General features: G+C 46.0%; 1 protein-coding gene across 1 annotated transcript in view; it reads left to right on the top strand.

Moving 5' to 3' along the window:
• Positions 1-1,462, top strand: part of LOC131259628 (neuroligin-3) — a 46,787-nt gene extending 45,325 nt beyond the window's left edge. The window contains exon 8 of the mRNA XM_058261168.1: positions 1,179-1,462. Within this exon, the coding sequence (XP_058117151.1) occupies positions 1,179-1,462 (284 nt within the window). The remainder of the gene's footprint in view (positions 1-1,178) is intronic.
• Positions 1,463-25,867: the final 24,405 nt, after the last annotated feature.

Here is a 25,867-nt window from a genome sequence, read left to right as displayed (position 1 = left end):
GTTTCTAATTATGTTTAAAGTTCTTTGTTACCAATTAAATTAAATGTGTATAAAAAAAAATTTAAAATTTGGTAATCTAAACAAGTATCGGTAACGTGGTTTAAAACCCTTAAAAATAAAAACTAAAGCAAATAAAATTCAATCACACTTCAGAATATCAACATATTAACATTTTTACGTTTAACGTCCTACGCTCTGTATTTTTCATTCCATTAGTTGTAGAGCCCTGAAAACGTTCATGTTTAGTATGTTTTTCAAAAACAAAAATTCTAGAAAATAAACAACTTTAAATGTAGCAAACCATACCCGAGCATGCGATCGTAGCCATGAGGGTTGAACAAATTTAAAGTGCTTTCCGGGACAGACTACATTTTGTTACCTTTTCATTCGAATAATGACTAGATATAGCACTGGAAGTTAACCTAAAATCCACCGTTACAAATCATTACTAGCCCGAGGTATTGACAAAACAAACAGCAACCGGCACACTTAATTATTTCGATAGATTTATTGAAATCCTCCACACCAAAAACCCAATTAGCGCAGCACGGGCGCTAAGCGCCCCCGGGCGGAATGAAGTTGTTTATCTTTTCCCGTTTGTACGCTTATCAGTCAATAATTGCACATTAACACCGGCACGGGGGCGACGAGGCTTGGGCGATTTAGCTAATTACTAATTAAAGATTATCAAATTTGACCACTCTGGCAAAACCGGTGTTCGAACTCACCCACACTCTCTCGGTTGTGTGCTTTTTTTTCTATGATTTCCGGTAGGATATTTACATGGTTTTGATTAGCAGAAGCTTGTTCGCACATTTCGGGCGTTGGTAAATCCCGGTCACCGAACGACCGGCTTGTTAGTCGATTTGGGTCCCACGGTGTTCGCAGGCGCCGCGAGTTGATTGAGGTGCCTTATACAAACTCCGCCACCAAACAAATCCGCTCTGTGAAAACGGTCGGGAACATCGGTACACACAAAACTAATCCTATTCCAAGCCATTAAAATCCGTAGGCTTAACGGAGGCGTCACCGTAGGAGGGTTGATTAAACGGACGCAAACCCCTGAACAAACTCAGACACACACGCACTTTATGACCCACCCACACACACACACACGCACACATTACCCACATAGAGGTTTTACATTTCCCTCCCCCATTATTCGATTGCTTTTCTAGATGTGCAACAAATTAAATTACCACCAAACGGAACCGCCATCGGCATCCACATGCGGGCATCGCAAGCCTCGCCGGAAAACCGTCCCCTGCTCGCCACCCACCAGCAGCAGCAGCAGCAACAGCAAATGGTCTCGTCCGGCCACTCGCACCACCATGCGCACCATGGACAGCAGCAGCAGCAGCATCAAGATAGTTTAACGCAATTAAAATCACAAAATCTGAAGAACAACAACTCCTGCCCGCAGCAGCTACCGCACGCGGCCATGAGCGAGATGCGGGTCTGATCGCATACCGATTGCGGTGATTTGGTCTGAGACGGCGTCCTGTGGCTTCTGTGGCACCGAGGCCCACCCAGAAACGGTGACTCGGCCCCGCAGGGCGCCGGCTTAGGAAAGGCCGGGCAAGGCAACGGACACTGAGTCGTCACAAGTTCAACCCCAAACCCCGAGCTTTCCGGTTTCGGTCAATCGATAAAACTAACCTCAATTCAGACGGTTGGTCGTTATCTTCGACGCACATACACACACATTGGCGACCGATAAACTCGGAAAACCCCATCCCGGACAGTCGATCTGGCCACACTTAATTCCACACTCCGTTAACTCCACGAGCGTGTCGGGGCCGGATTAGCATAATGCCCTTCCTATCAATCATCAAACCGATCCCATCACAGCGGTCGTCTATTTTGCTTCCGCTTTTGTCTCCGATAATCGCTTTTCCCGAATGGAGGCGCCTGGTCGGTCGAATCTCGATCGAGCGCATCCCTTTTGAGTGCCATTTGCTTTGTTTCTGCCGTTTTGATTGCCCTTCATAGGCGATTGGAGCGCTTCCCATCCGTTTCCTTGCCATGTGACATGTGCGCGCGATTGTTTGACGATGTTTATGGCCGGTTTTATGGTTCATTCCAGCAATCGATGCGTTTTATATGGGGGGGTAATACACTCCGTACTCGTGGATGGCAAAAGGATAAACACTGTGTCGAATTTTAAAACCATACCATAAAGGAATGGTTTCGTTCTCATCCTGCTCTTTTCTCTTTTTCTTTTCAAATGGCGTATGAAAAACGTATAAAAGTTCATATTTAACTATCTTAGCCCCCGAAGCCATAATGATATTTTAAAAAAGCACTGAATTCAACGATAAAGATTTGATTTAACGTACGATCAAACTAGAATTAACGACATCAACTCTATTTTGCGAAAAAGTAAAGAAAATCTCAGTGTAGGAATTAATTTAACATTTCTAATTTTTCGTTTTAGTTAATTTAGTGTTCCGCAGACATCGTTAAAACAACATAAAATGCAGTTTTCAAGATGTTATCCTCTTATGATTTTGTTTTCTTTAAAACTAATTCACTCATGTTTCCCAATGCAAATAGTTTTCATGAACAAACTCATGTTGGCGAATGGGTAGAAAAGAAACCAACTTTTCCACTCTCAGTAAAATATTACACCCCTCTCTGATTCACACACACACATACTCAAGGAAACTTACCGAACTTAAAACCAACTTTGTCCGGGCGCTGCCGCAAACTATAAAACAAATAAGCTCGACACTCTTGTAAACTTCTGAAAGCAAACGAACTTTTCGCTCAAGTGCTTCCCCACACATGCGCTCGTTAGAACGCGCTTCCCTTCGACTTGCATTCCTATTGTAGCGCACTCCGAGTTTTAGTGAGTCAATTAAAATGAAACAAGCTGCTCAACGCTTCCCACTGCCCTAGTTGTTCTTCTAGCCGGCTTCTTCCGTCGGTAAAATGACGACTCCGAATGTACCTTCGCAATGAAGCACCCGGCGCAAGTGTCATCGTACGACGTACGGTAACGTACGGTAGCGCAGTCCATTTAAACTTTATTTCACCAATCAATTAGCACAGCGTTTTTAGCGTTGTGCAAACACATTTGCCATTTTTTGCGCCCGGTGCCGAAGCTTACGGTACTTTTCGATTGCATGCGTGGGTTGCAAAAAGTTTCGTTTTAATTCCACCCGTCAAAAGTGGCAACCCTTTTTATCCTTTATCAAATTCCCACGCGCAACAAAAAGAAAACAAACGAGACTCTGTTAATTTTTACATCCATCGCCCCAATGCGCCCATGAATGGATCAAGTTAAAAATAATATCACGCCAATGCACTATGGAGCGAAAAGAGCAAATTGCCGGGATAAAATTCAGAATCAAATGTTTTGCAATTTTTTCATTGTAATATCGTGTAATACTATTATATTACACGAAATTATGATGTTTCGGGACAATCCCGCCAGGTGGCGCTGCAAAAACCTCATATTTTTGGAATTTTCTATGGGTGCATTATTTTTTAATTTTTTTTTTTTATACTAACTTAAAGATTTTTTAAAGTTTGATATAAAACAAACTAAATTTACTACAAACTTCCATTCAAAATATTGTCATCTGGAATATAATTGATATTCAAAGCATCTAACGCGGACATAACGTCTCCTAACGAAGAGCTACTATCTGAATATTCTGAACTTGTACCATCATCTTCTTGGGTTTGAATTGGCAAGGGACTGTTACTATTTGAGGAGCTGTAATCTACGAAGAATGTTTTTACTGCGTCTGGGTATGGAATTTGTTTTTTATTTTTCAACGATTTAGCCAGAGATATTGTTGAAATGTATGGATCGGATGATTGTAATGCTCTCATAAAAATGTCTTTAATATTGAATTCTCGTGACATTTTACGGGCGTGTTCTCTTCTATCCCTTCTGTATATTTTATTTCTACCTTCTGCTGCTTCCTCTCCTAAGGATCCCAATGGAGCTGGGGCATTTACAATGATTTCACCTACATGCGCAAGAACTTTATGGACAGTGGAAGGCATTTTGTACCAATTGTAATGATGTATGTAAAACTTGTATGTATCTTTGCAATATAGACTAATAGTTTTTGGATTTAAAGGCTGTGAACAGTTGATGGCTATTAAAATATTTCGAAACCTTTCTATGAGTTCTGTTTCTATTTGCAAAATATCGCTCAATTTTTCTATGTTTGAAAAAGCCCGACGACAAACATTTCCCGTCGTACTATTTCCACCCATTTGCCTTGGTTCATCTACTTTTACACCAAATTCCTTGTACATCTTTTCCAATACAATTTTTTTTCGATCATTGTACATGCTTTTAAAATTTTTAGTAACCTTCCATTTTTTAAATTCAATTCTGTACGAAATGTGAAGCAAGCATTCGAAAAATCTGATCCAACAGTGCAGTGGAGATATTCCATAAGATAAATTCTCAGGAGTTGGAATAAATCCATTTTCTAAGTGCTCTACACTGTTCATTTCGGTTGGTTTTGCACCACATATACAACATGTTTGCATAGATAGAGTGTCGGTTAAATATGCCAAAATTTTTCCATCAATTAAACTCATGTAAAATGAATAGTTTACCGTCACATTACTTGTTTCATTTAGCTGAATTGTATAAGGAACTAACCTGGTTATTTGGCTTTTGATTTCGTCTACTGTTTGTAAAACTTTTTCTTTTGACTCTTTCGCAAACTCGATCACAATTGGCCTGCAAAACCTAACACTTTGAGGCATCAAGTTTATCCAGATGATATCTGAATCGTCACTGATGAACGAAAGACGGATAGGCGTTAATGCCGATACTAATAAATCACTGTCTGATGCAGTATTTTCTCCGGAACCATGAAGCGGTTGATTGTAAATGCTGTGTCCACTAGATCCGTCAATGCCCCACGAGCACAATAATACGACGCTTAGTGAATCACACAAAGAAGATGAAAGGTGTCGCAAGATTTCTGCCTTTTGTATTTCAATTATTCTACACGCAGTGTGATTAACCAACTCTTGTAGATTAACTTCAGCTTTTGTTTCACTAATAGAAATAAAATCTTCACTTGGTGCGCAGGTTTTTTTAAGTTTGTTGATTTGGTAATATGACGGAAAAACTTTTTTTGATACTTTATGCAAATCATTATACTGGGATTTTGAGAAACTATTGTCTATAAAACATGCCAACGCTTCTTCGGCAGATACTAAAACATCACTTTTGGTTGTCATTGGCATAACACTTGAAGGATTTTTCAAAAACATGTCTATCATACTCATCAGCCTTAACTGCTTTTCTTTAAAAGCTAACAACCTCACTGAGTATAATTCCTTTTCGAGATTGCCGTTGATATCTGTCTCTTTGGCCACACTTCGACGTTTATTCCTCACGCAGAGATCATTAAACTCTTTTTTTGGCCGTCCACGACTTTTGTTTTCCGTATAGGCACTAATGTCAAATGGTTTGTTCAACCAGATTTTCGAATCCTTTTGAAAATTCTTCGAGTTTCTAGCACATTTCTTCAATCTAGCCTTGAAACTTTTTTCCAGTATCATCAACTTATTAGTCACTTTCAATTTATCACACGGTTTGATGCTTACTTTACTTTCAATGAACTGTAAAGCATACCCAATGTTTTCCTTGCAAGAAGCATTGTTTTTCAAAACGTTTATGATATCATTGATTATAAAGGAACCCATCGTGAAATTATTAAATCAATCTCAGATAGATTATTTACTTGAAAACTAGAAAAACGTTGTTCGTTCTCCAAGGAGCTTTCTGACAATTGGTGTTTATGCTGTTCAAGGTAAAGCTTGAATGATGTTTTTATAAACGAACGTATGTTATATATGTATCTTTTCAAATGCATACCGCTATGGTATGCCGTTCGAAGGTCAAAATTTTAACATCTACCTTAGCTGTTACTGTATGGTTAGGGTATATTGTTTTCAAAAGCAAATATTATCAAATATTTGTGTTCACTTCTATGAGTTATCCACCCACAATTAGCGGCGTTTTACCATTAGGGTAGAAAAAGAGTGACAGGTATATCTACCCAAAATTCACGGCTTTTACAGGTAAGGGTACAAACAGAACAAAGTGTTAGTGTAGGGTACATTTATTATTATTTATTATTTTAGTGTAGGGTACATTATTCCGAGGAATTTTGGGTATAAAAAAATGGGTTTGTGAGCTGTAGAACAAGTAAAAGCGACCTGATACATTCAAAGCAAACCAAACCAAGTTTCATTCTTTGCCAGTGACTTGGCTTGTCTTTCCCCTTTTATGTGATGTTCAATCACTACCCTGCTTCACATTTTTCATTGAATGAGAATTTCAAATTTGAATGCATTGAATGAGAATTCATATTTCTTACCACACATGATGCTGCATATGGCATGATGGAGGCGCCTAGTAGCTGATAAACTATAAGCTTCACATCTAAAGTACAGAATAACGTAAAGATGCGCGCGTATGCGCAAAAAAAACTATCATTTATTGTTACAAAACATTCTAGGCTATAAGTGGGTATGCATCATATTACAATCTTTCGCAATCCTTAGCGATGGCATAAGGTTAAAAACAGAAAATTGAAAAATTTTCCGGGAGTTTTGCGAAACAATGCTTAATATTTTGTGACATTCAATTTCAATTAGCTTAAACTGTCAATAATTTTAAAGCTTGATAATAAACCTTTCCAAAACTGTGCTTGGAATCCGATTCCGACCATTATTATAGGAGTTACAGACCTTCAAAGTTGATGGATTTTTTTCAATTTTTCACGCAATATTTTCACAAATCTTGACTTTGAGAGGCTGTTTCTCAGAACCTGGAAGAGCAGAGGCTCTAGTTTTTGGGTCATTTCTTAGTTTCATCTTGTAGTTTAAGAAAACATGTCTCTTTTTTCTGAAATCCAAAAATGAATTTTTGATTTTTATCCCGGCTTCGCTCCATCGTGCAATGGACAGGTTTTTGTTGATTTTGTGGCGCGCTTCTTTGCATTCATCAGACCAAAAAATAAATTATTACACAAAGCTTCATTGTTGGTGCACTTTCAGAAGCAAGCCAAAAAACCGAAGCCCTCCCGCCCACAATGTTTGCACACATCTTGTTTGAAACGAATTTTTAATTCCATCAAGCCAATCAATGTACCGAAGTTTGCCCACGGTTGATGCGAAAATTCCGAGCAGGATGCAAAAAACGAACCAAGCGGCAGCGAAATAAATCAACCTGTGCGTAAAAGCATTTCACTCGGCTGCGTCCAGCTGCGGGTCAAATAGGCCGAAAGCAGGGAAAGGCATTTTCAAAAATACACTGCCAACCGTGGGCAATCGTTTGAGCCGGAAAAAAAGAATGATTAAAATAAACCTCTTACCACCCGGTGGATCTACATATTTGTTGTAGATTTTGCACTCACCAGTGGGCACTTAATGTTTTTTCCCATGGACCACCCAAAGTGTGGGGTGGAAAAACACAACCTATACGTATCGCCCTTTTAAAACATTCGAAGGCCGAACCGGAAAGTGGGTACCTTTGGGGAGCTTGGGGAGACACAATGCGCAGCACACACACATGAAAATCACATGCAATCACTCGACCGAATCGAGAATCGAATCGGGCAAAGAACAGGCAAAACCCGGTGGAATTTAAAAGTTAAAAATGTGTTAACTGTTGTAAGCATAAAAGCATAAAACGATGTGTACATTGTAGTCGGTAGATAACATTACAATTACTCCAATTTGGTACATGCGACCGTTTATCTTACATGTTACCGACGGCACGCTCGGAAGGGCAGCGTGTCAGGATCGGAAGGTTCAACTCCATTACCCCCACACAAATATCGAGCCTTTCCCCCTCTCACTACAGTCCTGTGAAGCGCTTCGTACGCGTGAATGCGTGTTTCAATTCGACCAAAGGTTGGTGCGGAAGGACAAATGTAAAAACTACTACGAAAAATTAACCGCAATAGAGGGGGGGATAGAGTAAAGCAGGAATATGTGGGTTTTGGAAACAAGAAATGTCCAAGATCAACGTCAGAACAGGAGTTTAATAGTACCAAAACCACCCGTTAGGTCAAAGTTAAAGCGGAACCAGCCATCAAAACGAAATAGCACCGACCGACACAACGTTAGATGTTACTTCGAAACTTATCAAACGAACATGACAAACACACACCCTCACACATGCTACTAAACATACCGGAAACGGGACGTTCGAAACAGAACAGGTTCAATCAATAAAAGTACCACAGCACGGAAGCGAGACAGTTTGGACAAGGGAATAAAAGACTTTTAAGCGAAACACTAGCGAATAGGTTTGGTGCATCGGTACTGGGGGCACATGCCCGGCGATGGAATCACACGTGTTTTACAGCATTTGAAATAACTAGCAAATAAATATAGTTAAGTGATAAACGGAGAATTGTAAGATATACATTTGTAAGTGCGACAAAATGAGCAACAATCGAGAAGAAATTATTCGAATAAACTATTTAACAAATTAGTTTAACGGTATTGTGATTTTCCATTGGTTTTGGTAAGTAATTTTGCCGAAAATGTTCGTCCACAAGAGAAAGCAGTATTTTCAATAAACCTATCTACACTTTATTTAACCAAAAAACAACTGTAAAATCGGAGCATTACCATTGGAACGAATGGATACCGAAAATTTAAATAACTAAAAGTAACCTATAGACCTATAGTAACCTATAACTCAAACGTAACTAATTGCATGAAGAAAAATATCCGACATAGCTATCGAGTTACGATCGCAGTACACATTGGACTTCATTTTAACAGTGCCGCCACTCCAGAATCCTACCATTTGTAGCTGTGATTTGCTCAGGGTAAGAAGTTAATTGAAGCAAGCATAGAGGCTGCTTTTTGGAAGTGAATTTTATTTCAGAAGATTTTTCAAGAACCTTTCGAGCACCATGGACAACGCTCTTGAGGTGAGTTCAGTTTGATGTACGTTTTCTCAAGTAAAGAAATCTAACCAGGAATCAGTTCCAGCTTGAACAGATTGAAGAGGAATTCAGCATCCCGCTGAATGTGCTGGACCCTCCGACGAACGTAGAAGAACCAACTGAGGCCCTCGTCCGTCCTCGATCATCGTCCCCGTTGCCGATGCAGCTTCCCCTCCATACGATGCGTAAAATGTATCCGCCTCCGATGGACCCGCATGATGAAATGCCCCAACGTCGTGGTTCCTCGCGAGGCCGTTCGCGATCAAGAGATCGTCGAATGGCGACGGCTTCCGGCGACGCGAAGGCCAACGAGGAGGAACACTCCATGCCAATGCCTCCGGCCGCGTCTCGGGCACGCCAAGGTCGAAGCCGATCGCGACCAGCAAGTCGTCGAGCAGCATCAAGAAGCCGTTCACGTCGTAGTCGAAGCCGGGCCCGATCGAGTAGCCGTCGGGCGGCGCCACGAAGCCGATCCCGTCGTCGTCGAAGCTCAGCCGCCCAAAGTCCAGACCAACCTGCCCCAAGAGCTCAACCACGGGCTCGATCCCGAAGCACACGACGAGCGGCGAGCCGACGCCGTCGTTAATGAACCGAAGGATGAACGGTCCACATCGTGCGTTGGCTGGTGGATCCTTTTGGTAAAAATCCCATTCAGAAGAATAATCTCAAACAAGTCCAAACATTTGTTCTCCAAAAGCCAGTGTATAAAGGGAACGAGTAATGTTTAATAAAACTCGAACCATTTCATAGTGAACCCTCGTTTGCATTCCCCGCAATGTCACTACGATGATATTTTGTTTCCACTCGTTACGAAAGAAAAACGCCTTTCCCGTTTGCACAAAAATGAAAAGCTGGCTTCGCCATCATCATCTCCATTGTTCATTTTCCAATATTTGGCATCCGAGCGGGCAGAAGCTGTTGGCAAGATGTTTTCTTTACACCATCGCTAGAAAACAAAACATCCTGTGTGTGTATGTGTCAGTGTTGTTTTTTTGTTCCTCCTACCCCCCGAATTTTGTTTATGTGGGTTTTGGAAACTAGAAATGTCCAAAATCAACGTCAGAACAGGAGTTTAATAGTACCAAAACCACCCGTTAGGTCAAAGTTAAAGCGGAACCAGCCATCAAAACGAAATAGCACCGACCGACACAACGTTAGATGTTACTTCGAAACTTATCAAACGAACATGACAAACACACACCCTCACACATGCTACTAAACATACCGGAAACGGGACGTTCGAAACAGAACAGGTTCAATCAATAAAAGTACCACAGCACGGAAGCGAGACAGTTTGGACAAGGGAATAAAAGACTTTTAAGCGAAACACTAGCGAATAGGTTTGGTGCATCGGTACTGGGGGCACATGCCCGGCGATGGAATCACACGTGTTTTACAGCATTTGAAATAACTAGCAAATAAATATAGTTAAGTGATAAACGGAGAATTGTAAGATATACATTTGTAAGTGCGACAAAATGAGCAACAATCGAGAAGAAATTATTCGAATAAACTATTTAACAAATTAGTTGAACGGTGTTGTGACTTTCCATTGGATTTGGTAAGTAATTTTGCCGAAAATGTTCGTCCACAAGAGAAAGCAGTATTTTCAATAAACCTATCTACACTTTATTTAACCAAAAAACAACTGTAAAATCGGAGGATTACCATTGGAACGAATGGATACCGAAAATTTAAATAACTAAAAGTAACCTATAGACCTATAGTAACCTATAACTCAAACGTAACGAAATGCTTGAAGAAAAATATCCGACATAGCTATCGAGTTACGATCGCAGTACACATTGGACTTCATTTTAACAGTACCGCAACTTCAGAATCCTACCATTTGTAGCTGTGGTTTTCTCAGGGTAAGAAGTTAATTGAGGCAAGCATAGAGGCTGCTTTTTGGAAGTGAATTTTATTTCAGAAGATTTTTCAAGAACCTTTCGAGCACCATGGACAACGCTCTTGAGGTGAGTTCAGTTTGATGTACGTTTTCTCAAGTAAAGAAATCTAACCAGGAATCAGTTCCAGCTTGAACAGATTGAAGAGGAATTCAGCATCCCGCTGAATGTGCTGGACCCTCCGACGAACGTAGAAGAACCAACTGAGGCCCTCGTCCGTCCTCGATCATCGTCCCCGTTGCCGATGCAGCTTCCCCTCCATACGATGCGTAAAATGTATCCGCCTCCGATGGACCCGCATGATGAAATGCCCCAACGTCGTGGTTCCTCGCGAGGCCGTTCGCGATCAAGAGGTCGTCGAATGGCGGCGGCTTCCGGCGACGCGAAGGCCAACGAGGAGGAACACTCCATGCCAATGCCTCCGGCCGCGTCTCGGGCACGCCAAGGTCGAAGCCGATCGCGACCAGCAAGTCGTCGAGCAGCATCAAGAAGCCGTTCACGTCGTAGTCGAAGCCGGGCCCGATCGAGTAGCCGTCGGGCGGCGCCACGAAGCCGATCCCGTCGTCGTCGAAGCTCAGCCGCCCAAAGTCCAGACCAACCTGCCCCAAGAGCTCAACCACGGGCTCGATCCCGAAGCACACGACGAGCGGCGAGCCGACGCCGTCGTTAATGAACCGAAGGATGAACGGTCCACATCGTGCGTTGGCTGGTGGATCCTTTTGGTAAAAATCCCATTCAGAAGAATAATCTCAAACAAGTCCAAACATTTGTTCTCCAAAAGCCAGTGTATAAAGGGAGCGAGTAATGTTTAATAAAACTCGAACCATTTCTTAGTGAACCCTCGTTTGCATTCCCCTCAATGTCACTACGATGATATTTTGTTTCCACTCGTTACGAAAGAAAAACGCCTTTCCCGTTTGCACAAAAATGAAAAGCTGGCTTCGCCATCATCATCTCCATTGTTCATTTTCCAATATTTGGCATCCGAGCGGGCAGAAGCTGTTGGCAAGATGTTTTCTTTACACCATCGCTAGAAAACAAACCATCCAGTGTGTGTATGTGCCAGTGTTGTTTTTTTTGTTCCTCCTACCCCCCGAATTTTGTTTTCTGTGCCGGATCGTATTTTACCCTCGCCGCTTTTTGTCCGCACGACTAACGCAAAGACAACATGCTTTCCGGGCGAAGAACGGAGAATCAACATCGAGGGAACGAAACGCCCTGCGTCGGAGTGTGGGTAATTTGGAGGCGCACCAAGCTTTCCCCAAGCAACGCGACGCCGGTGCACTGATCCATGAATAAAACATCCTGCCCGCCATGGATGTGCGTGGGAGGGCGTTGGTTTGGTTTGGCCTTAGCGAGATGATCAAAAACATGAGCCTACGTGGTGGAAGGAGGTTGGTTGGAGCGAGAAGGTGGCCGGATGGGTATAGACCATTTCCATTTGGGATTATTTTCAGTGGCAAGGTTAGCCAGAGGGATGGGGGGGGAGGGTAGAGAGAGAGAGAGAGAGAGAGAGAGAGAGAGAGAAAACAAGCATAACCAGAAAAGATGGAATACGTTTTTTCCAAGATAGGCTTCCGGGGTCGGGTGCGTGGCATCCTGACGATCTGCATCCTGGGTTTTTCTTTCTTAAGCATCCGAAGATCTGTAATCTTGCCTCGTCTAAAGGTCTTTTTCAGATCTTTGGTTTTTCCCTCCCATTCAGACTTCCAGCAAGCCAACCCGGATCAATGGAGTAAGCGCGCATAAACCCTCGGCCGAGCTGTGCAATGCTCTTTTGAATGAATGTGTGTATGTGTGTGCGTGTTGTGTGACGTTGTGCCGCTGTCCCAGCGTCCCCGAAAGTTGGACGAATGCAAAATAATGAGTTCCGGAGCGGACGGAACGGAGCGTAACGAATCGAAAGCGGAAAGCTCCAGCGAACCGTGCGAAGGGTGCCCGGGTCTATAGTTTCGTAACTCATCATAACGGCCGAGGGTTGAGATGCAAAAAAAACTCCCTTGGCCATGACCAGGAGCGTTCCATGGACCGGCGTGTCCCACAGTTTCCCCGGTTTCCGCTGAGCATCGTTGTGCAGCGTGTTTTTCTTCGGAGGAGTTTCCGGAGGCAAGGAACTGAACCGCTTCTAGGTCCGCTAGATCGTTGTGATCGGTTGAAAGATTTCGGCGTATCCGTGGAACCGTTCCCGAGTTGTCCATGAGACCGTCGGTATCAGATACACCCGGTGAATGACCTTTGTACTTCGAGCAAATTAAAAACAAAAAAGAATGCGCGTTCCCCTCAAGAAACACATCCAGAAGACCCTGCGCACGGATAATTAGCAGCAAACAATGGTGCGACAGTACATTAGCTGGATAAGAAAAGGCACTCGATTCGTGGAAGAAGGAAAAACAAGGGAAAACGAAAACTGTTATTGTCCAGCAACAACAGCTAAGTCCTGATGTAGCATCTTGAGATAAGACAAGGATTTCATGACCATCGCCCGTTAGTGTGTAGTAATTTCGAAAAACGGAAACCACTTTCGAATGAAAAATACAAACAATGGGAGTTAAAGAACTTCCCACCTCTCTGGGCAGACACTCGGACGCAGAAATAGTATGCTTGTGTACGTGTAAGTATTTGCAAAGCTTTTAAACCATTTCACGATGAACGAAAACGGAAGTGGCCTCACTCGGTCTGCATGGGCAAATTGAATCAGAACTGTATGATTCACTCTGATCTTTCTACTGAGCGAACGATTACCGCACATTCAAATCAACCAAAATGATTCTTCCGCACGCCGATGGTCCCGACTATGCATACATAGGAAAAATCACGACTCGCCAGCTGTGTGACGATGCCCTAGTGGCAAAATCAGCATGCTTTCTCGTTCTGCCCAATTGACAATTGATACCGACAGAACGAGAAAGCATGATCATTTTGCCACCGGGGTGGTTCCTTACCGTCTATAGCCGTACGCCAGCGGTGCGATATTGATTCGTTCTACGGTTGATCATGAATGTGTAAGACAATACGTCACCCGCTGGCGGTGTGGTATAGGTTCTACGTACGATCGTTCACTGTGCTCCCTAGCCCTGCTCAACCGCACGCCAGACGTGCGGTATTGATTCCTCGTGCGGTCACCTACCGTGCAGGCTATAGCCGCACGCCAGCGGTGCGATATTGATTCGTTCTACGGTTGATCAAGAATGGATAAGACAATACGCTACCCGCTGGCGATGTGGTATTGGTTCTACGCACGACGATCGTTCTTCGTGCTCCCTAGCCCTGCTCAATCGCACGTCAGACGTGCGGTATTGATTCCTCGTGCGGTCACCTACCGTGCAGGCTATAGCCGCACGCCAGCGGTGCGATATTGATTCGTTCTACGGTTGATCATGAATGTGTACGACAACACTCCACCAACCGGCGGTGTGGTATTGGTTTATTCATTGATCAACGAGCTGGCTAGCCCTGCTCAATCGCACGCCAGAGGTGCGGTTATGATTCTTCGTATGGTTGATCAACTTTCCTACTATGTAAGTGTGGGGCAAATCTTTACACCATTCTTTCTTTCGTTCGTACATAAACGATAGCAAAAAAAAAGCGGTTATTGTATCAACCGCTATAATTTTGAATGAATTACTGTTTTAGGTGGGCAACGATATTAATTATGGTTGTTAAAATCACATCCAGAAATATCATGAATAAATATTCTAATATCGAATATTTATGTAAAAAATATTCTGAATGTATGTGATATCTTACAATATATCCCATTTTTCACGGTGTTATAATGACCAGGCCAATATTTGTCGTTTAATCTATAACCCATTCGACGAAAAATCGCTCTTGGGACGTGCGGAAGAATCACCGCACGCGTTCAGTTCATCTCACTGAGCGAACTGCACCGCACCTGATCTTTTTAAAGAATCATCTTTCCCATCTCTACTCCGCTCGTACATGCGTCCATCTGTACCACTACCTTCGCACGCGGTCTCGATGTCGTCCGGACACAATTCCAGCGGCGGAACGGAGTTGAGTTGAATAATTGATAGGATTGAAAATACATTTATTAAACATTCAACAACATCCGCCCACCGGTTTCGAAACTCAACTGTTGGTTTAGTCATCACGGTTCGACGACCCGGTCCGGAGGAGGGCCGGAACTGCAACCACCTGAGCGTACACCTGTTTCCGGAGCCTCGTCCTTTTTCTGGTCCGAAGGTAGTGTGGCCAGAAAAGTTCCTTCAACCTCCCAGGAGCAATACTGTCCAGAATTGGGTCAAGTTTATTCATGCCGTTTCGATCCGGTTCTTCTAGAAGGGAAGCAGCTGCCAAGATTTTGTGGGGAAAGAAGTTGTAGAATGTTGCAAAATTATGTTAATATTTACAGTATACCCCAGTAACATTTTGCAAAAATAAATTATGTAAAATTTATTTTGGTCATGTAGTGTATCATGATTAATGACACTGCTTTTATTTTATTTTATTACAACCGCAGCCGCAATCAGCCAAACTCTATAAACAACTTCATATTATCGCAGTCAAACTCAAATGAAAAGGAAAGACAAGTACAGCACCAGAAAATATTGTTAATGAATCACAATTTTATAACTTTTTTTAACTGAAAAACTTTATCTGTCTATTTACTATCTAACAGCTCCACGTTGTTTTGAGAAACAGAACAGGAAAGAAAAAACAAGGTAATTTGAATTTGGACACACTGAACTAATCATAACTCGTGTGCCACGAATCTCCATTATAAGTAGATTTTTTTTTTTTTGTTTAACGTCAGGGGAATCTTCCGAAGATACGGGCGCGACTCCGTATGCCGGATTTTTACCGACTAAACCACCTGACGGGCGCAACCCTCATCCCCCCCAGTTATTGCCGCGAAGCGTTACTGGGGGAGGGGTTTGGCTCCTTTCTGGAGCTTTAACGCTGCGACCCGCTTGGGGCTCGCGCTAAGCCCTTGCGCTGACACTGCTTGACGTGTCCGAATGTGGGTTCATCCACCCGCTGCTTGCGCTGAACGGCGCCGCTACCACGACTCTACCACAGCAGTCCAGGGTACTAGCGGCCTGAAGTTGTGGCTTCGGTGATTGCTGCGTCCTCGTCGGAGGTGAGGGCTCGTCGGCGTGAGCCGTCAGCCTCGTCACCGCTTTCACCGTCGCTGTCGCTGCTGTTGCTGCTTCTGCTGCTGCCCGAGCTGTCATTGCCACCAGCAACGTCGATATTAGGGAGCGTGAGTAGAAATAGCTCCTCAAAGTATCCGCGGGCAAGCGCAACCTGTCTTACGCGCTCCAGAAGCTCGCGACGACGTCGCCGCTCTTCACGAGAGACTTGTGCGGATGGTGACTGTTGCTGCTGGTGTGGCCGCCGCTGCTGCTGCTGCTGCTGCTGCTGCTGCTGCTGCTGCTGCTGCTGCTGCTGCTGCTGCTGCTGCTGCTGCTGCTGCTGCTGCTGCTGCTGCTGCTGCTGCTGTTGTTGTTGCTGCTGCTGCTGCTGCTGCTGCTGCTGCTGCTGCTGCTGCTGCTGCTGCTGCTGCTGCTGCTGCTGCTGCTGCTGCTGCTGCTGCTGCTGCTGCTGCTGCTGTTGTTGCTGTCGCTGTAACTGTTGTTGTTGCTGATGGTGCTGCTGCTGCTCTCCGGCCTGGCGAAGCCGGAGCCGCTCATAGTATCGGCGTTCACGCTCTGTTACTGCCGCTCTGCGAGCAAGGGTTCCCGGGGATGGAGGGGCCTGCGATGGTTGTTGCCTCGCGTGCTCAGCACTGCCCGCTGCCACCCGCTCGTTGCGTTGAACATTCCGGTGGTTATCGCGAGTCCGTAAGCTTCCAGCGTGTGTGTCCCCTGCTGCCTGGGCTGCATCTCCCTGCCGTGCAATCATTAGGTTGGCGCGCTCCTCGTTCCACTCCGACTGAAGGGTCGACGTGATCCGTGTCGCGAGTTCCGTCACGCTACTCCACTCCTCAGGTCCACGGAGAAGGAATATCTGTAGCATGTCTGGTGCCAGTCCACTGATGTACTCCCGGCGGATTTGAGAGAACCGTGGGCACTCAAAAACGGCATGCTCGGCAGTCTCTGGGATTCCCTGACATCGTCGACAGTCTGGGGATTGCGTGAAACCCATGCGGCACAGGTAGTCTCTAAAAAATCCATGTCCAGAGAGAACCTGGCACAGGTGGAAGTTAACACATCCATGCTTCCGCTGCATCCAGGCTATAATGTCCGGGATCGCTTTATGCGTCCACCTGACAAAGCGTGAAGCACCTGGTCTGGCCGCCTTCTCGTCCCACTCCTCCTGCAGGGTTTGGAGAGTTGTCATCCGCTCCTGCTCGCGAACCTGCTTGGGACTCAACTGGTTTCCTTCTCTTTGCAGCCTGGCAAAGCACCTCTCATCTTCCTTTACCAGGCGGCATATCGGCACTACGGTGGCTATCACGGCAGCCACCTTGTACGACACCGTGCGGAATGCAGAGGCCGTCCTGAGAGTGCACTTGCGCTGGGCCCGACATAGAATCCTGCGTGCCGTTGTGGTCTCCACGGCCTCATGCCACACGGGAGCAGCATAACGCAGTGTTGACTCGACGACCGCGGACAAGAGCCGCCGTTTGGCATCTTTCGGTCCGCTGTGGTTCCGCATCAGGCCCGTGACTGCGTTGGAAACCCTTGATGCTTTTTCGGCAACCTCCCTGATGTGTGGAATCCACGATAGGCGCTCGTGAATCCGGACTCCCAGATACTTAATGTCCTGTTGTGTCGATATCCGCTGGCCGTTTATCTCCACTGGGATGTTCCGATGTCCTGTTCTCAGCTTTGACACCATAACAACTTCCGTCTTTTGTGGAGCTAGACTTAGACGGTGGGCTATCATCCACTGGTTGACGGCTTCTGTGGCTGCGGTTGCTCGGCGGGAGGCGACTTCGGGGGTCGGGCCAGGGACGAGTAGCACTATGTCGTCAGCATAGGCCACTGCCTCCGTCCCCTCCGGTAGATTAACCGACAACACGCTGTCGTACATACAGTTCCACAGGGTGGGGCCAAGGATGGACCCCTGTGGAACCCCCGCCGACAACGGCCTTTCAACCGCGCCATGATCGGTGTCAAAGACTAACTGACGATCCTGGAGCCAACTCTGCAGTATTCGCGTGATCGGAGTTGGGACTTCCCTCTCATGCAGGGCCTTGGCAATCTCCAACCAGCTAGCAGAGTTAAAGGCATTTCGGACGTCCAAAGAAACGACCATTAGACATCGATCTGCATTCCTCCTCGTTGCATGGTGAGACCTCGCAAGCTTTCCTGCGTCTACCACCCGCTGAATGGCCTGCACAGTCGAGCGTCCTCGGCGAAACCCGTACTGGTTGGGGGACAGGCGAGGTGTCTCCACGTCTTCCAGGTGCTCGTTCAGTCGATCAACAATCAATCGTTCCAGCAGCTTTCCTGCTCCATCCAGCATTCCCAGGGGGCGGAAGGAAGAAGACTCGCCAGGAGGTTTGCCGGGTTTCTGAAGCAGTACCAGGCGCTGTCGCTTCCAAGGGGCGGGGAAAAAACCCCGGTCGAAGCATTCCTGATATATGTCGCGGAAGATTCCAGCATGCTCCCTAATTGCCACTTTGAGTGCCGCATTGGATATGCCGTCCAAGCCTGGCGCTTTCCTGGAGGGCAAGTTAGTAGCGATGGCACGAATCTCTTCCTCGGTGACCGCCCGTACGGTGGCCTCCATTACGGCAGCCTGCGGTGTGGGCCACTCGAACGATCCGTGCTCCGGGAACAGGTCATCTACAATCCTCTCCAGAACAGCTCGGTCTCTCTCGGGTGGCACACGGTAACCTCTCAGGCGAGTCATCACTACTCGGTACCCGGACCCGAAAACATTCTCCTGGACATCTTCGATGAGCTGATTGAATTGATCGTCCTTGCTGGCCTTTATGGAGCGATTCAGCTGCTTCCTTAGCTCTTTATGGTGATCAGTGGCGATGGCTCTTTGTACAGGGTCTGTGAGAGAGAGTAGGCGCTCGCTGGCCGCGAGACATTCCTCGCGAAGCCTACCGATCTCTGGGGTCCACCAGAACATTTGTGGCCTGATGTGAAAGCCAGAAAGGTTGTTACGCTCCATTATCTCATCACATGCTCGCATAAGACCCTCCACAAGTCCCTCAGGGGAGTCCGCTGTCACCGGGAAGTTAGTGACCTCCAGCGCCAACTTGTACGCCTCTGGCTGAAATTGACGCATCTTCCACCGGTTACCTGACGTTCGTTGTCTGCTGTATACTGGTTGTACATGTTGGTGTGGAGGGCCTGCAGTCGCTGAGACGCTAGGCACGTCGAAACGTATGTACCGGTGGTCGCTGTACGAGTATCGATCGACTACTACGTACCAAGTTTCTGGGAGCGCCAATAGGTTTCTAGCGAATGTGACGTCGACTACACTTGATCTCGCCGCTCCGTTTCCGCAGAAGGTCGGGGTGTTTCCGCGGTTGAGCGTGATAAGTCCGAGGTGGTCAACCAACGCCAGCAACTCCTCTCCTTTCGGTTTGGTACGCGAGCTGCCCCACTGCTGATGCCACGCGTTAAAGTCGCCAGCTAGCACTATGTTTTGGTGTGCCCGAGCCTCGATTTCCACGGCCCGAAGGAACGATTGGAAACCGGTGATGGTCAAGCTCGGGGACGCGTAGCAACTCACAAATACCACGCCGCCAATTTGTGCTGCCACTATCCCGGGGGCATCACTCCAAACTCGCTGAATCGGGTGTGTTCCAGTAGCAATGATTGCAGCTTTGCCTGTGGTATCGACCGACCAGTTGCCATTGTTACCCGGGTAGCGGTAGATTTCGCAAGCCACCACTACGTCCACGCTCATATCTCTCGCTGTCTGTAGGAGCAGATCTTGTGCTGTCCTACTGCGGGCTAGATTGATCTGCAGCACCCTCAATCTAGCCGCGGGTCGCTGTCTGCCGTCTGCGTTTAGGGGGAGCATGGTGATGGTCCAGATGCACAGACTGGATCCCCCGTGATGTGGGATCGGCCGCAATCTTGGCACTTCGGTGGCGCTGTACAAGTCCGAGCCTTGTGCGCTGTTGAGCCGCAGCGAAGGCACAGGTTCGTCCTGTCAACTTTGCTTGTACAGCTCCTTGCTTGGTGGCCTCGATGATGGCATCTCACGCAGCGCTGCTCACTGACTGGAACTGGCGGCAGCTCTTTTACTACGCAACGCGTTAGTCCAATCGTCACGTATTCGTTTCGGATGTTTTCCATCGTTGCAGTGGGCACGCTAATCCTGGCACGTTGAAGACCGCTAGGGCTGCGCCACTGCGCAATGTCCTCAGGCAGAACCGTCACACCAAACACCTCAGTCATGGCAGTCATCGTGTCCTCGGGCGTTGCGAGCATGTCTATCCCGGAAACAACCGCCACTGTCCTAGGGACCTGCAGTCTGGCTTGACCCACTTCCCCAAGTGCCTTCCGCACAATGCCCAGTGCTGTTGAGCCATCCGAGTTTCTCTTTAGGCTTATCCTGAGGACGTTATCTGATGCCCTGGTTGCCTTCAACACATGCTCGTTGATGAGCGGATCGCTACGAATCTGTTTGTACATATCCAAATAGGTTCTACCCTCAGGGACCGTTACTTTTATTTGAACGGGCCGAGTTTGCTGCTTCGACTTGCTGCTGTTCACAGCATGTTTCTGCTGCTGGTGCGAGGGCTGTTGCTGCTGCTGTTGCTGCTGCCGGTGTTCCTGCTGTTGCTGTTGCTGCTGACAGTGCTGTTGCTGCTGCTGTTGGTCTTGCTGCTGCGACTGCTCCTGGAGCTGGGAATCCACACCGCGCGGCTCCCCCGCAGCCGGGGGGGAATTTTTCCCTTGTTTTCGGTTTCGGTTTCGTCTCCCTCGTCTACCACGGGATCTCCCAGTTTCTTTTCCTGCCTGGGGAAGGCTCTCCGCGATCATCCTCTGTATCGCCGCCGTCGATTCGGTTATCAGTTCCCCCACGTTTAGGTTCTCTCTCCCTCTAAGCAATGCCTCCAACGACTGCCGGCATTGCCGCTCATGATCTAACTCCTTGGCCAGGAGTTCCACCCTCTCGCTCAGCCCATCTATTCTCTTAGTCAAAGAAGAGATTATATCTGCTGTGGGGGAGATTTCGGCTGCCTCTACATTATCTTGGCTGCTCTTTGCCGGCGAAGAAACTGGCGGTGTGGCCGAATGTGCCTCTATACTCCCGGTCGGCGCTGCGGAGGACATCGGGTCCGTCAACCCAGCTTTATTAACCACTCGCGTGGGGCGCACCGGCAGCTTGCTTGTCGGCGGGTTGCCTGGTGGTTTCCCTGCCAGGCGGGTCGAGTATCGCGTCGCTTGTTGTGTAGCTGCCATTCAAATCCGCTCTCAACTTGGGCCCTCAGCAACGCCAGCACACTATTCCAGTCTGGGGAATTTCCGTTGGTGCAGATGTTCGCCTGCCACGCGCACACAAGCACACACACTCGCACTATACCAGACTGGGACTCGTGATTCCTCAGTCAAACACGATCAAACACGATCGAACACGCCGCTGAGTACTCAGGCCTCGTATGTATGGCCTCGCTCGTGGCGCACTCGGTTTTTTTTTTTTTGGTTATTCTCTGTTTCTCTGTTCTTTCGTACGGGAGCTCCGTCAGAACACTCGGTTTTTTTTTCGGTTATTCTCTGTTTCTCTGTTCTTTCGTACGGGAGCTCCGTCAGAACACGTCCGCTCGGTTCGAAAGCTCGACTGCCGCTCCCATTATAAGTAGAAATAATGTTGGACTACTCAAAGAAATATATTTTTCAACTTATTCTCATTGAAAATACCAACGACTTAGTCATAGTATTTAAAATGTCATACCAGTGACCTCAATTTTTGCCAGAATCGGTTTGTTTATTGGGAAGTTTTCATTAGCAGCTGCTTATTTATTGATTTAGATTAGATTTAGATTTTAGAGTTTAGATTCGTAGAACAATTTTCATCGAGTTGAAACTGAGAAAATAAACATTTTTTGCAATATTGTCTCGATTTCCAAGTATTTTATTAAATATAAAGTTTCTCAATTTTCAGGTCCTTTTTTTACGTTTGTGGATATTAAATTTCCATTCCGTTTCTTATAAAACAATAAACCTTTTCAACCCTCTTACACTTGGTAAAATCCATGTCGATCCATCCTTGTTCCAATTTTCCATATTGCCCCAAGTATCAAGCAGTAATATTACATTCTTAGATTTTATTACTGCAAAAATTGTTACTGGAAAATTCTCGCCACTTTTCATGTTCACCCTGGCGCATTGCAATTGAAAAACAGGCAAGAAAATCACCCCCACACGCACTTCTCATTTCGGAACGGTATCGGGTGCAAAATACCGGGAAGGACCTACTGCACGGGACAGCGAAAAAGAGTTTCATATAAAACACAAGCCCAACACTGCCAACGATGCGTTGCGAACTCGAGTGGGTCTCGAGAAGAATGGAAAAACAAAACCAATACCCCGACCGGACCTGATCACATTTGCTCATGTTTGCGTACTGTTATGCCCGAAGATTTGCACCATTTTTCGGTCAGCACCGCCGGGTGGCCGGGTTTTCTTTCTCAACACCAGAACTGGGCGTTGGTTTTTTTTTTTTGTTTTTATTTAAAGGAGACGCCCAGCATTATTTCATTATTTTCATCCGTTTCTATTTTTTTTTTCTTTTTTTGGGGAGGGGGGGGAGGAGGTTTGTGTTTCACTTTCTGATTTCTTTGTTCCGCCAGTTTCGAGTTCTTTCGCTCGCGTCTCCCATGTGTTTAGGTGGCTCAGATCCCCCTGCCCCGCCCACTGCCTTCCCCCTTCCCCATCTGTGAGTGGTTTTCTTTTGGTAGCAAATAGGTTTCGGGCGTCATATTTACCAGCGTGTGCGTAGGGCAGTACTTTCACTGATGGCGGCAGACTCTCCTCGCACGCGTAATGTTCATAAATATTTAATGATTTATCGTAGCTAATGTTTTTATGTACCCGATATTTTTATTTTTTGCCTTCTGTTTCTGTTTTCTCTCCCCCTCTCTCTCTCTCTCTCTCTTTTGACTCCCACCGGAGTCCTTTGTCTTTGCACAAGGCGCTAACGGAACCGTGGAATGCTAAGTGTGCCACCCCTCGAGCTCCGGTTATAAGCATGAAACCCCGTCCCGGTATCGGCCCGCAGCCCCGTTTTCCAAACGAATATGATATGTATCGCTTTTTTATGTTACCAATTTCTTTTTTTTCTCTTTCCCACATTCACTCCGAGCTCCGGGGACGGTTTTCCTTCAATCGACACGAACTGGTGTGCCCCATCGTGGGCACTTTCAATGTTTCCTTCTTGAACCACATCCACCGTCCAGGGTGCTACGTGACGTAAGTTCCTTTTTTCCCACTGTATGGGCCAATGTTTCAAATGTGTTTTGCTTTCTTTTTCCACTCTTTGTTACTTTCTTCCATTCTTCAACCAATTGGCCGAGTTGGTTCTCACCCAGCCCGCAGCACGTCTGCAACCGACTGGAGAACGGATACTTACTTTTACGGCCAAATTTAAATCAATCTGAGTTGCAAATTTGTCACTTTGTTAACATATTTTATGCTGTCGTTGCTGGCCGTCGAAAAGTAAATGGATCACATTTTTGCCTACGCAGTCTCGAAACAAATAGGAAAAATAAAAAAGCCAAGGCCCACAAACCTCGCATTGGGAAACAACGGCTAAGCGCAATACACGTTCGGCCCAAGTGGGGGCATGGGAGGAATAATCTGCATAAGTGTAGCTGTGCGGCGTAAGCACTCTCGAACCGAACGAGCACCATTACTCATTAAAATGGCATTATGCGAGCTGGGTCGTCCGGCGGTTGTTACTCCTTGCCAGTGCCTTTCGTCATAAACTTCTTTGGCGAACGCAAAAAAAGGCCTGCGGTTTCCCCTGAAGGCAGCTGGGTATTCGGAATACCATTTTGTTGGACGAAAAATTGCACCCGCTACCCCCGTTTGCACCATCACTTGAGCACAGTTTTGGAAACATTGCGCGGTTGCAAACGAAGGATTTTCAGTTCATAGAAATGGGTACCGAATTTTCTGACATTCGGGCGAATCGAAAAGCACAGCAACAATAAGCAAGTATTTTTGAATGGTGGAAAAATTAACCGCACACAAAAATAAACCACACCCAGTGGGAACTTTTCAAGGACGGAGGGAGCATCGGTTTCAGTTCCCATGGACCATGGGTCGTATTGATGTTGCCTCTTTTCTCTCTCGCTCAGATAATTTTCTAATGATGGATATTTCGTTATGCACAATAACCTATTATCGTGCCGAAGGGGTTTACAAAGTTGTTTAAAAATAAATTAACGTTGATTACTTTGCGAAGGTTTCTGACGAGTTGCTACAAATTCACCCTTTCAACAACTTTTCAGCACGGAAAAGATAAACATAAACAATGAAGAGCAATTTGCAACTAAATTATTTAGCAGTCATGTAAAATTGATATGGACAGGAACTTTACAATCTTACTTTACAAGATTTATTGATTGCTTCAGGCGTAAATTTGCGCACGCTCGTGGTAAATATACGTGGTTACAAACTCAAAAAAAACAGAACGTAAATTTGTTCTGTCTTGTTTGAGAATGTCGTAACGTTGTGTCCTTCGCTCATGTCTACAACTGCAACCATATATTTTTGAAAATTTTGCATTCAATACGCAAATGATTAAAATAAATTATTCTGACGAACGGTGCGTTCGAATTACCAAAACCTTACGAAACCAATTCAAATATAGCATCTAGCGATAGGCTAATTTCCTGATGAACGGTTTCGACTCGGACACAAATTAAACGAACGCTCCTTAATGCTTCGCAGGGACTACGGAAAACATAGCATGCAAATGAGAAGTTTCAGGTAGGAGCGGTAGTTTACGTAAATCCAACAGGGCGAGCAACCAGTCACATTAAGTTCCAGTCAAGCGGAACTAACGTCTATCTAATCGAATTTAATAACCTCCATCATCCGCTCATCAAACTACGCTGTCATGGAATTGTACAGTATGACGTACATAATTTACTTTCACAAGTTTGGAAAGGTGAATGTAATCAAACAGGGGATATAACATTATATGAGAATAGTTCACTTTTCTTCGAACTACTGTTGAGTTATTCAGTTTCTGACGTCCTATTCGATTATTTTTGCGCTTCAAGCGGTCATTAAACCAAACTTCTTGTTTTGCTGCACAACTTGTTTCCATGGCAACTCAAACCGCTGTCCAGCAGAATTCATCGCAGCACTCATGGGAGTTTGCAATAGCTTCGCAACATTGGCATTTAACCTTGAACCTCGATTGAAGCTAGAAGTAATTTTAGACAGGTGAAGAAGCTGCTTGTTGGAAGTTGGTTTTATTTCAGAATATTTTTTCAACAACCTTTCAGTTTCCGCACCATGGACAATGCATCTTTTTTTTTCAGCAGCATGGACCCTGCACTTGAGGTGAGTTCCGTTTACTGTACGTTTTCTTCAGTAAAGAAATCTAACCAGGAATTTGTTCCAGCTTTCACAGATTGAAGAGGAATTCGACATCCCGCTTCCGCAAGCTGAAATTATGCTGAACGCGCCGTCGAACGCAGAAGAACCAACTGAGGCCCTCGACCGTCCTCGATCATCGTCCCCGTTGCCGATGCAGCTTCCTCTCCATACGATGCGTAAAATGTATCCGCCTCCGATGGACCCGCATGATGAAATGCCCCAACGTCGTGGTTCCTCGCGAGGCCGTTCTCGATCAAGAGGCCGTCGAATGGCGGCGGCTTCCGGCGACGCGAAGATCAACGAGGAGGAACACTCCATGCCAATGGCTTCGGGCGCGTCTCGAGCACGCCAAGGTCGAAGCCGATCGCGAGCAGCAAGTCGTCGAGCAGCATCAAGAAGCCGTTCACGTCGTAGTCGAAGCCGGGCCCGATCGAGTAGCCGTCGGGCGGCGCCACGAAGCCAATCCCGTCGTCGTCGAAGCCAAGCCGCCCAAAGTCCAGACCAA

The sequence above is a fragment of the Anopheles coustani genome, chromosome 3 (assembly GCF_943734705.1).
Source record: "Anopheles coustani chromosome 3, idAnoCousDA_361_x.2, whole genome shotgun sequence".
NCBI lineage: Eukaryota > Metazoa > Arthropoda > Insecta > Diptera > Culicidae > Anopheles > Anopheles coustani.
Note: the sequence above shows the minus strand (reverse complement) of the source record. Positions and strands in the feature narration are given on the sequence as shown.